The sequence below is a fragment of the Pongo pygmaeus genome, chromosome 13 (assembly GCF_028885625.2).
Source record: "Pongo pygmaeus isolate AG05252 chromosome 13, NHGRI_mPonPyg2-v2.0_pri, whole genome shotgun sequence".
NCBI classification, from domain to species: domain Eukaryota; kingdom Metazoa; phylum Chordata; class Mammalia; order Primates; family Hominidae; genus Pongo; species Pongo pygmaeus.
The window spans coordinates 122,334,297-122,346,648 of NC_072386.2; the positions used below are offsets into that span (position 1 = coordinate 122,334,297).

At 46.6% G+C, this 12,352-nt stretch overlaps 1 protein-coding gene across 4 annotated transcripts in view; it reads right to left on the reverse strand.

Moving 5' to 3' along the window:
• RAPGEF1 (Rap guanine nucleotide exchange factor 1) overlaps window positions 1-12,352 on the reverse strand; it is a 162,208-nt gene that overhangs the window by 59,080 nt on the left and 90,776 nt on the right. For all 4 annotated transcript variants that reach the window (XM_054500110.2, XM_054500111.2, XM_054500114.2 and 1 more), the window contains 2 exons: window positions 6,440-6,618; window positions 1,816-1,972 (listed from right to left, as the gene is read on the reverse strand). In XM_054500110.2, the coding sequence (XP_054356085.1) occupies window positions 1,816-1,972; window positions 6,440-6,618 (336 nt within the window). The remainder of the gene's footprint in view (window positions 1-1,815; window positions 1,973-6,439; window positions 6,619-12,352) is intronic.

The window sequence follows — 12,352 nt, forward strand, 5'->3', positions numbered from 1 at the left end:
TGAGAACCAGATATGATAATGTACGTGCCTGTCCTCCAAATCCTGGAAAGGCCCATCAGCTCTAATCACAACAGCCACCCTGGGCTACATCCTTGAGTCTCGCTGCCCTAAGCAGATACTAGTAACTTTTTGGAATGAAGGGAACATGGGGAGGCTGGACGCAGTGGCTCACACCTGTAATCCCAACATTTTGGGAGGTCGAGGCGGGCAGATCACCTGAGGTCAGGAGTTCGAAACCAGCCTGGCCAACATGGTGAAACCCCATCTCTACTAAAAATATGAAATCAGCTGGGTGTGGTGGCTTACACCTGTAATCCCAGCATCTCGGGAGGCTGAGGCAGGAAAATCACTTGAACCCATGAGGCAGAGGTTGCAGTGAGCCAAGATCACACCACTGCACTCCAGCCTGGGTGACAGAGTGACATTCCATCTCAAAGAAAAAAAAAAGGAGAACATGGGAGAATTCAGATGTCATCTAGGCAAGCCCCTTTTACATGAACTCCATGGCCCCAGTAGACACGTCAGCCTCCCCTTAAATGCTGCTGGGGGTGGAGGGCCACCCAGATGTCCTGGCAAACACACATTTCATTCTGGAGCAATTTGCAATGCTGAGCAATGATTTCTCAGCTTCTCTCTATAATTTAAGCCCTTGGGGGGTCCTTATTCTACTCTCCAGAACTGCTGGGGAATGTTAAGCCAAGGAGGCAGCTTTCAGGAATTTGTTAGCCTGGTTGAGCGGGAAGGAATTTTTTTTGACCTGGGGTAAATACCTCAGCTATAATTTTGGATTGAGGGATCCAGAAAGGAGAGGGACACAGGTTTTTCAAGCCAAGAGATCTGTTTACAAAGCATGCATCTAGTACCACATAATTAATAATAAATAGCAGCTAAGGCCTGACTGCTTCGTATGTGCCAGGTGCTGTTCTAGAAGCATTATGTGTATTGGCTGGTGTAATCTTTCCTGTAACCCTGCGATGCACGATGCTATTATTATACCTATTTCATAAAAGAGTTACTTAAGGTGCAGAGCAGTTGAGTAAATTGTTCAAGTTCATAGACTAGCAAGTGGTGAACTTGGGAGTCAAATCTAGCCAGATGCCAAGGCTGGCCCCTTTCTACTACATTATATGGCCTCACACAACAGCGGGGTTTCCACTGTCCTGCTGCCTGCAGCCCTGGCCCTGACCCAAAGGCCCTTACTTGGTTCATGTCCAACATTCTGTCTTGCTTCCCATCAGCTAGGACTTATTTTCTCTATTAGGATTTGTCCCCCTAACCCCAATTCCAGACCTTTTATGGCCTTTGCTTCCCATCTTAACTAGGATTCACAATTTCTTATGCTGTTTCTGACTTCTCTGGATAGCAAATACACAGACTGCATCATGGATATCAAGTAAATATAGAAAGTTCCATTTCTTACTCATTTCACTCCTGCTTTTCTACCAAGAATCCTAGAAGTTCCCAGAACATGAAAAGGTAGCGCTGATATGACACACTGGGAGCTTTGCTTAAAGTCATTGTGAAAGCATTTTGTCTAGCTGGCAAGCATGCTCAGCCAGCACGATGCTACGAAGACTCACTAAGATTTAATGCAATGCTCAGTAAGGGCTGACTGCTCTGGACAGTTTTTCCATAAGAGCCATTTGCACCAGTCCTGAGAGAAGTAAGTAGTTATGGGATAGAGTGCACCAACACCAGAGACGCGGAAAGACATTCTAATGTTTGAAGGTTAGGAGCAAGCTCTTATGTGACAAGCACCAGCAGGCAGGCTGCTCTAAGTCCCTCACTGGGACTGTCTGGAACCTGCACCGGTACCTTCACTCCATCCAGCACAGCCTTGATGACCCCTTTCACAGTCGTCACCATCTCCTTGTCTTCTGAGTTCACACCTTCCAGCATCACTTGGTCAGACCAGCGAATGAGGTTGGCCAGACTTTGGTACACTCGGCTATAGCAGGAAGAGAGGGCTGAGCTACAGGGAAGAGAAAAATGAAAAAAAAGAAAATCTAAAGCATGACCATCACTTAGCACAGAGCCAGCTTCTCGGTGACGAGGGTGTGTTTCTCCGTCTTTCTTTGTGCAAAATCCATACTGCCTTTTAATAAGCAAACTTCTCCCATGAGCCTTTTTCCTTACATCCAACAAAGATTTTGTGGAGCTTTATATTCTAATCTGTGTTTCAAAATTTTTTTCATTTCCCAAATGTAACATTACAAAAATTCCACCACAATAGTTAAGATGCTTTTTCAAACTTCACATCCTTCTACAAGATTCTGATCACATCTCTCAGGGAGTGCCCCATCTTCTCCTCCTTCTAGCTGCTAATCACTAGACCAGGTCCAAGCAGTGTATACTGATTGTTAGCAATTAGAATCAAATCTATTTTAGATGTGCCACAAGGAGCTGACAGGTTTGTGGAATTTTAAGTCATGAGCTCAAAACAGGTCTGCAGTTTATTAGAATTCCTCCATCACGGGGCCAGCTTCATCATCTTCTGCACTATAACCATGAGACAGACGTCAGGAGTGCACAAATGAAGACTATTTTGAGAATAGCAAATCAGGGGTGACGGGCCCTGTGATGGTGGTGGGGATGTGAGGGTGGGAACGCAGGTGAGTGTGTGTGTGTGTGTGTGTGTGTGTGTGTGTGTGAGGCCACGCTACCAGCCACACTGTGATGCCAGCACCCACAAACAGAAGCCCTGAGTGCCTCAATGATTGTAGAGTAGCAGCCGAATGGAGAATTTTTACATCTTTCACATATTTTTAAATAACTAAAGATAATTTTCCCTAGGAATTGTGGAAAGGATTATTTTTCCATTTCAAACAATTATCACAGAGGAAGAGCAACAATATAGAAAATGTATGTGCTGCAACCTCATGTGCTGCAACCTCCCGTACTCCAAAAAACAAAAAAACAAAAAAACACCCCAAATGATGCAGACATTTAGGAGCCAAAGATATAACTTTGAGGAAAATATATAATATTGTAAGATATGATTAAAACAGGTTCTAAAAACAAAGCTATTTAAAACAAAAATGTGAACCAAAAAGTGCTTTAATGAGAAGCTCTTCAAAATCAGGTAACGAGGAAACAATTTTTGCAAGAATCTAAAGTTTCCATTTAGCCAGGCATTCCACTCTGCATGTTCCAACAGGAGAAAAGGGTCGGCAGGAATGAAAGCAAACTTTTCAAGTCCATTAGAAACAAACAAACAAAATTCCCAAAGGAGCCCTAAGAAAGCCAGGATTGGGCTATTTTAGAAGATGATATGGATGAAAAGTATTTGTTGTTGGAACTATTCTCTTAGGAAAGAGGATGGAGAGGGGGAAAACAAAGACCCTGCAGTCTCTCCTGGGGTTGGACCAGAGCTGATCTGATCCTGCAGGGGAATGTACTTCTAACGGCTGGGCTGGACCTCGCTCTGCTTCCTGGCAAGGCCAGGTGAGGCCTCTTGAAAGAAGCCTGCTGCCTTCCCCTGATGTGCTGTAGAAGGATTCCACCGGAGAAAGCATCTCACGGTCACACTGCTGGTAACAGTGAGGTGAAAAAGGGGAAACACTTTTATTCACTACTTCCTTTCTACCTGCATTGGATGCTAACGTTTCCCAGAAGGTGCTGGAATTATGTCCAGCCTTCCCGTCATTAGCTTGGAAGCAGAATATTCCTGTGTCAAGGGGCTAAGACATAAGAAAGGAAGGAAAGTTGAGGACTATAAAAACGCCATCTGAGGCCCAGCTGCTGGCTCAGTTCCACAATGGAGCAAAGCCCTCCGCATGTAACAAGTGTGACTCTTGCTCTCACATGGGCCTCCGCGTACCTCACTCGGGAATCCTCCATTCACAGCTCATGCTAGGAGCCAGCTGCTTGTTGGAGGCCAGCCTATCACTGTCTCAGGAACCAAGGTGAGGGTGGCAAAGGGCCTGTTTGCAAGGACCGCCCCCCGCCGCCCCGCCCCGCCCCGCAGAAGAAACGAGAAAGGACCTTCCAGCTCGCAAACTGCACTTAGTGAGGAAAGAGATAATGCAAAGCATCTAAAAGGAACATCTGAGGAGGTTATTTCCAATCACTGCGGGAGACCAAAAAACCACCTCCACTAGCCTGGAAGAATTTCAGAAGGAAAACCCCTTCAACGGTAGTCAAAGGACTACCAGAAAACAAACCATATTTCATGGGTCCTTACAGCCACACCCAGGAACTTCCCATTTTCTCCTCTAGGAAATGGTTATAGACATTCAATGTTAATTAAGAGCCACCCCTCAATAGACAAAAAATATCCCCAGCCATTACCATGTGACTTGATCAGTTCTTACCCAAGGTTTGCAAGTGACCTCCAAGCAGAGCCCTGGCTCCGGGAAGCAACACTCCTAGCAGCAATACACTCTGGGTGTGAGGGTCCAGGGGACGCTATCCTGGACTCTCCCAAAGAGGCTTAGCGCCTGAGGGTGCAGGGTGAAGTGATCAGTCCCCTCTTCCCACTGTTCCCCTCTCATCCACGCTCTAGCATGTATACCCTCTGCCCATGACTGCCCGAGTCTCTGCCCTCCCCTCCCCGGGGCACACCAGGCCCAGTGGCCTCAGTGCCCTTGCTCTTGTTCTCCTGCCCCCACTGCCAATCCAACTGCTGCTTTCCCTCAGGTCGGGCTCCAGGAACTACTCAGTCAAGAGGTTTCATCAGATCAACTCCAACACCCCTGTAACTCTCCCTTCTTCAAACTCCAACAGAGCTTCCTCTCTGTACCACAGAATAAGTGCTTTATCATAGAACAGAGGGAGCTGATTTGTTTCAACTAGGCTTTAACTCTTCCAAGGCAGAGACTACCACATGAGACTAGGTCCAGAAGAACATGTTCTAAAAGGGCATCCATACATCTGACTGTGGCATGATGTCAGTACATTCGCTCCCAGGAGCCCAGCACCGAACCCTTCTAAGAGCCGGAGCTGGACTGACTGGGAAAGACAGAGTGAAGACAAGCATGCCCTGCTTCCTCCCTGTCACCAACCAGTGCCAGCGAGCTTCTGGCCAGAAGACCACAATCTCCACGGGTCAGCTAAAACTCCAGGGAGGAAGCCCCAGGGCAGAGAGTTTCTTGTAAATAAAGACACTATTTGCTTTATCCCCCAGAAGAAGAAAACTATGAACTTCATTACCAAGTTCTGAAAGCAGTTCATAAAAGCTTAGCCTCATGGGGCTAAATGAACACTAAGTCATCTTGTGGAATTGCGACAGAGAAGCATTTATCCTGAACAGGTACCATGGAAGAAAAACAAAACATGCACCAGCCTCTTAAGAAAAAGCTCCTGCTAGGCTTTCATTTCAGATTACATTTGGTACTGCTTTTCTTTTTACATTTAACAATAAATACAGGACAAGCTGCTAGCTAACCTTTAAGAGGAAAATGCACTCCAGCAATAAAAGTATTACCCAACAAAAGCTTCTTGGGGCAAAGGCTGGCTCCATGTCCCCTGCAGGGAGTGCTTGTAATTTTATGTTGCCTCAGCATCTGTTTTAAAATACGTTTAGCTTTCTCACACCAGAAGTAAGGCTCACGAACCCTTGACAAGGTTCCTAATACTACATCCTACCCGACTGACTCTAGCTGGTGGCCAGAGACAGAAACTTACAGGCATCTTTGCCCGCCAGCAGGCTAGCTCCTGGCTTACCTACTGATCCTTTAAACAGACCTTTGCCTGAGAACTTAAAGTAACCACCTCTTAGTCACAGGCTGCGCCTCCTGAACACGTGCCTGCTTGCTTTAAACCCACCAATTAAAGCTCCCTGCAGGAGGCCTGTTTGGCTAAGGCCCGCCCTGGACCCAATAACCCCAACAGCGGTGCTGGTCCATGGGGTCCCTTCTCTCTGTCCCAGCTTGTGCTCCTCCACCTCCCTATGCGGCCTCCAGGCTGCTGTGTAACCCCCAAGGTCTAAGGTACTAAAAAACTCTTAGCTTGTGAGCCTGCAATCTAGCCCCTGACAGTGAAGCCTGTGAAGAGACTCATGCAGATGGAGGCCCTGCTGGTGCTCTTCAGTCTGGGCCTTTGGTGATGACTGGAAACAGTAGCTTCTAGCTGACAGATAATGAAACTCAAAAAGTTTCATTCAAAACAGGCTCCTCCCACCCCCAGCGAATCCAGGCTCCATGTCTGGGAGGTGTCCTGGCTTGATGCAGTTAAGTGCTGCAATGACCACAAACTTACACTGTGGCCACATCCCTAGGGATGGCAGAGATGTGTCCTGGGCTTCAGGAGTAATAGTGACCTCAACTCTGAGGTGGCATCACGGGACAGTTGTGGGGGGAGTGGTCAGGGGGAGGATGAGGGGTGATGGAGTCCTTTTCCTGACTGTTCCTAGGAACCTTGAGTTTCCAGTGCCACCAAACCAAGATGCCTCTAAGGCTTCCATTGTTCTGACACAGCCAAGGACTTCAGAGCCACTCACCTGTGCTGAATTCGAGGATCGTTCTGCACCAGGGGTAAGATGGCCTCCAGCACCTTGCTGGCTGACCCTGGAAGCATCTCCAGTACCTTCTTATCAATTGCCATTTTGTCCACAATGGTCTTAAAGTAGCGCAGGGCACTGACAACTTCCTTCTCTTTCTCCTCCAGCCAGCTCAGGTTCTGAAAGGAGACGTTAGGCATAAGGAGGAGGAGAGAGATTAAAGGGAGCTATTTTGAAAAAATAAAGGAATATTTTCTTTAAACCAGCTTGAGATAAATAGGAATGGAAAGGCTCTTGCTACAGAAACCAAGCCAGATCATTTTTCTAAGGATTCTAATCAGGAGACAGAGGGTAGAGCTGAAGGAAGAAGGGAACTTGGACCAAGAAAGCTCATTCAGAAATTTCTGAATTCCCTTTCCAGACCCTGAGGTCTTGAAAACCACTTATCCTCCTGTCTGTCCTCATCAGCCACACTGACAGACCACCACTAACCCCGTTAACTAGAGTGATGACTAATTTGCTGATGACTTGGAGAAGCAACAGTCAAGGCCCATGGTACATCTGTATCCTGTAAATCACATCAAGAAATTCCAGGCTTTTGTTTCAAAGATCTGAGGGACTGTGTAAGACCGGTCGGGGGCATGAGGGGCTGAAACCCATTCCCTCAGGACTCCTCACTAGGTTCCCAGATTGTTCACCCCACTGAAGCCCCCACTCAAGGAAATGATATGCTATTCCTAAAGGGCCTGGAAGCTCCCAGGGCTAGAAGGGGCAGGAAATCTAGGGAGAAAAGGCAGAGAAGCCAGAGCAGATGACCGTGATTCTCAAGATTCAATCACGACTCATGCAGTGGGCGCTAGCAGCATTCATGGTCCCTCTGCTCCTGAGAGAAGCCCACCTGAGAGAAAGGGAAAATACAGAGCCCTGCACTTTCCAGTGTTTAAGCCACAACCCCAAGCTTTTCTCCCTGACCGTGGGAAGCCTTGGATCCAGTCGGTGGGTCTACACACCCCTTTTGTTCTTCTCTCCAGCTTCCCCTCTACTTGCCCTGATATTAGTGATCCAGGTCTCAGCTGGCTGGCAGGGGAAGGAGGCTAAGAGTAACCTACAGAAATGGAGTCTCCGAAAAGGGAGGCTGTCCTTTAAAAAAAAAAAAAAGAGTAGTCTACAGAATGGATAAATCCCAAAATGGACGGTGTATTCAAGTAGTCGATTACATGCCTAGTGCAAATTAAGAGAGGTGTGTATGAAGCAAACAGCCACCTGCAGGATCTCAGAGGCCTAGAGGATGTGAATAAAAACAACTGAGGGCAAGAAGATAATTTCTAGAAAAAGGTGATTTAAACAATATAAATATACAAACAAATGGTAGAAATTAATAAAAAGTGCTTATGATTCTGAACACTAGCTCTTTTCTTCTCAAATAGTGCAGATTGGCCAGGTGATGTGGCTCACACCTATAATCCCAGCACTTTGGGAGGCCAAGGTGGGCGGATCACTTCAGCCCAGGAGTCAGGACCAGCCTGGGCAAGACAGTGAGACACCGTCTCAATTAAAAAAATAAAATAAAGTTTAAAAAAAGGTGCAGAATGTCATTTTAAATATAAAAATGTTCAATAGTAGAGGCTTTTATTTCATGGGAATGTCAAAAGAAAAATATATAAATGGCTACTTTAGTCAGACAACGCACAAAAGACCCAGTCATTTCTTTCATTGAGTCTTTCCCAGAAGATGTCCTGCAGACTAGAAGACACAATTCTCCGGTGATGGGGGAAGTGCCCCTTCCTCATCCCCATCCCTGGGTCCTGCACCCTGGCTTTATTTTTCTCTTTTCACTACCCGACAGATTTGTTTACGGTCTGTTTCCAAGAGGCTGGGCGCTTGCTTTTCCACCCCGTGGACAAGAGCTCTCTGCTTCATGTCGTCTGCCCGGGGCAGGGAGGAACCTGAGTGTGAAGGAGTCACAGTGCCGACAGACCTCAGATGTGCCTCAAGCCACGGTCAACCAGGCAAGAAGAGGACTATGACAGTAACACTGCCACCTTAGCACATCAGAAAGTGTTAGAGACCAGCAATGATGAAACTTGCTGAGGAACAGGAAACATTTTAAGAAAACGTGTCATCAGGTCAAATAGGGAGAAAGTGGCTAATCTGAAGATGGGAGGCACTCGAAAGTGGCAAGGCACTTCAGAGCAGAGAGTTTATCTGTCATTGCAGAGAGATCAAATCAGCTGTTTAAGAGTCAGGCTGCCCTGGGCTCCTCCTAAAGGAGCCAACAATGTAGCACAGCCAGGCTGCCTCCGTGAACTCAGATTCTACTCCCAGAATTAATGGCCTCTGGGTGTTGTGCATTCTCCAGCCTTTCAGCTGTCAAGCTGGGGATCCTTGTGAATGCAGCTGGCAGTGAGAGTTCACAGCCACACACCCACATCCAGCACTGGCTCGGACTGGGGACTCCATGCCTTGGCTTTGCTGAAGCTGCCTCGTTGCATAACCCAAGGGCAGGTGCGTTCACCTGCGCACCCCTCCTGCTGTGGGAGATGGGTTGCCATCATTGGTCCACATAAGCCTGGAAACTAAATGAGGCTGTCCGTGTCTGGGGATGGCTTAGAGACAAAGCCAACTGCTGGGCTTCGGGCTTGTCACCCACAAAATGGGGAGAATAACATTTGCCCCGTGTAACTAAAGAGGTGACTGTGGGGGACTGAATGAGAATGCATATGAAGTGGTTCATAACATTTAACAGGCACTATACCAACACCAGAGACCATATACCTGCCAGTAATAAAGCAGAGAAAGATAGGATGGGAACATCTGAAAGGGAAGAAAGAGGCCAGATCGTAGCTGCTACTCATCAGGGACATGGAGGCACCCACTGTGCTATGGATTTTATATAGGCTATTTTATTTAAACGTTACAACCACCCTGTGAAGTGTATACTATTATTTCACAGGTGGGGAAACTGAGGCTTAGTGGGATGTGGGGGAGGTTAAGCAACTTGCCCACGGCCACACAGCTGTAGTGACAGATATGGAATTTGAACTTGGTCTGTCTGAGTTCAGAGCCTGGAGAGATAGAGAGGAGAATAAAGACCAGATCAGAAATGTGCTGAAGTTAAAAAGCTTACTTGAGATCCCCTGGTCTAAAGATCTCATTTAACAAACGAGTAAACTAAGACCCAGATGGCAGAGATGGACATAAAACCCCCATTGCCTTTCCTGCCCTGTGGGCCATATTCATTCCTGACACCCAGGCTGTGGCTCCACAGCCATGTGCTGCCACAGGAGATGGCGGGGAAGAGGGTGAGGAAAACTGGCCCTCCTCTCCAGACACTTCTCTCCCCACAGCTGTGCCGCAGCCAGGACACCCGACTTGCTCTGTCACTCCTTGTCCCATCTGCAGCCTGGGTGCCTCCCCTCTCCACAGCAACGCAAGCCTCATTTCCACATTATAGGACAGTGTACCCTGAAAATGTGGGTAAAGCCAGGGAGTGACGGGGAGGGCAAGTCACAATCAGTATAATAAAAAACTAGAATTGCAGGATTAAAAAAAAAATGGCAATGCAACATTATTCCTCTCTATTAGCCCAGAACAGTGAGGCCTAGTAAGAAGACATGTCTAACACAGACACCGGTCACAATGAGAGCACCAAATCACCACCCGCCACCAGGCCGTCCGGCAGCAGCATCTCCCTGGAAGAGCTGAAGGGGAAAGGCTTTCAGGAATCCACACAAGAGCCCTGGGATCCAACCTCTGTCCAAATGCCCTCAGAGATGGGGCACTCACACCTCCCAGGACCCCCTGCTCACTGCTCATTGTAATTATACCTTTGGACACCCAGTATATGGCTAAATTCCTCTACCACTTTAACACTCTACAGCTCACTGCTAGACTTGTTAAAAGGTTGCAAAAAAGTTTAGAAGTTCATCACAATGTACTCTGAATTTTTAAATTCACTAAGAAGATGCAAGAGACTGCTAATGTGGAATCAGTCTGGGAAGACAACAGAACATAGTGAGAAAAACAGATTTTGATCAAGAAAATGTGCACCAGGGCCAACATTGTCTGCACAGTGGGAATAATAAAAGCTTCCCCACACAATTATGGTGAGGAGTGAATAAGACAGCATGTCTGAAACCACCCAGGACAGGGCTGGGGTGAGGAGGAGCCCTTGGGAAGTGGTAGCAAATCTGAATCTGTACTTTCATCTCCCTGCACTTCCATTTCCCTTGCGTCTGAGCAGGGAAAGCCATGCGTATGACTGAGGTAAAATAGGAATGTGTGTAATCACTCCCTAAGCGGCAAGAGAGCTAATGAATAATCAACGAGGGCAGCAGATGACAGACCCGCTGCAAGGTTTCTTGGACATAATCCTCTAAGTCCACATACTCTGGCAGGTTTCTCAATGCTTCTGGTTCTGTCCATGGGCCTCCACGAAGCAACAGGTTCGCATTTACTTGTCCCACGCAGGTGGCTTGGGACAGAACACAGTCATCCAACCCTTCCTAATGGGCAATGATGAAAAAGGGGTAACATTCCTTCTTGGGTGAAGATCACACCTACAGCTCCTTGCTACAGAACAGGTTTCCCAGCCTTGGCACTACTGACATTTTGGGGCAGAGAATTCTTTGTTGTGTGGGGGGCTGTCCTGTGTATTGTAGGATGTTTAGCAGCTTCCCAACCCCTACCCACTAGAACCCAATAACATCTGCTTTGCCTTCCTATGGCAACAACCAAAAATGTCTCCAGACATTGCCAAATGGCCCCTGGGGTTTACACGCACCCCACTAAATGAAGGGTACTTTAGCACTGAATTTTTCTCCAAGACCTCTCTTGGAAAAATGAATAAAGGGGAAAATCCCGGCTGGGTGCGGTGGCTCATGCCTGTAATCCCAGCACTTTGAGAGGATGAGGTGGGCAGATCACTTGAGGTCAGGAGTTTGAGACCAGACTGGCCAACATGGCAAAACCCCGTCTCTACTAAAAAAACAAAAATTAGCCAGGCGTGGTAGAGGACGCCTGTAGTCCCGGCTACTTGTGTGGCTGAGGCGAGAGAATTGCTTGAGCCTGGGAGGCGGAGATTGCAGTGAGCTGAGATTGCTCCACTGCACTCCAGCCTGGGCGACAGAGTGAGACTCTTATCTCAAAACAAACAAACAAACAAACAACAACAACAACAAAAAGGTGGGAAATCCCAGGAATTGAGTGGCTGAACAGTTTCATATCAGAGTTCACTAGCAGGATAACGTTGTTAGTAAGTGAATCATTTTACTCTGACTGCCTGGACTAGTGTTGGATGACAATTACACTCTACTTGTAGTTAATACTACATTTGGCTACAAGAGGTTACTAAACAGATTGTAATAAAAAATAACTGTGGCACAGACCAAATCTACTGTATTACTCTTCTTCAACCTGGAATTTAGACCAATCTGGCAAACACTGACTGTTTCCCTCTTGCTTGTCAGTCACCTTCTGTTAAAAGAGGGCAGGAAAAATTACTTTTCAACAAAAGACTTTTACATTTAAAACCTTTATTTTCCTCCACTTTTAACTAAAATTTTAAGATATTCTGCTGGTCAACATAAAACCCAAAAATAGATGAATTGCAAAATTCAAGAATTATGTATTTAAATAACAGGCTAGCGTTTACCAGCTGCATTAAACGGATGGCTGTGACAGTAGTTCTGTTACATAGAAATTATACTTTGGATAATCACTAAAGGATTAAGAATATCTGTCTACAAGGTTTATTTTATTTTACATTGCTAAGTTTAGTTTTATTTTATTTATTTATTTTTGGAGACAGAGTCTCACTCTGTTACCTAGGCTGGAGTGCAGTGGCACTATCTTGGCTCACTGCAACCTCTGCCACCCGGGTTCAAGTGATTCTTCTGCCTCAGCCTCCCAAGT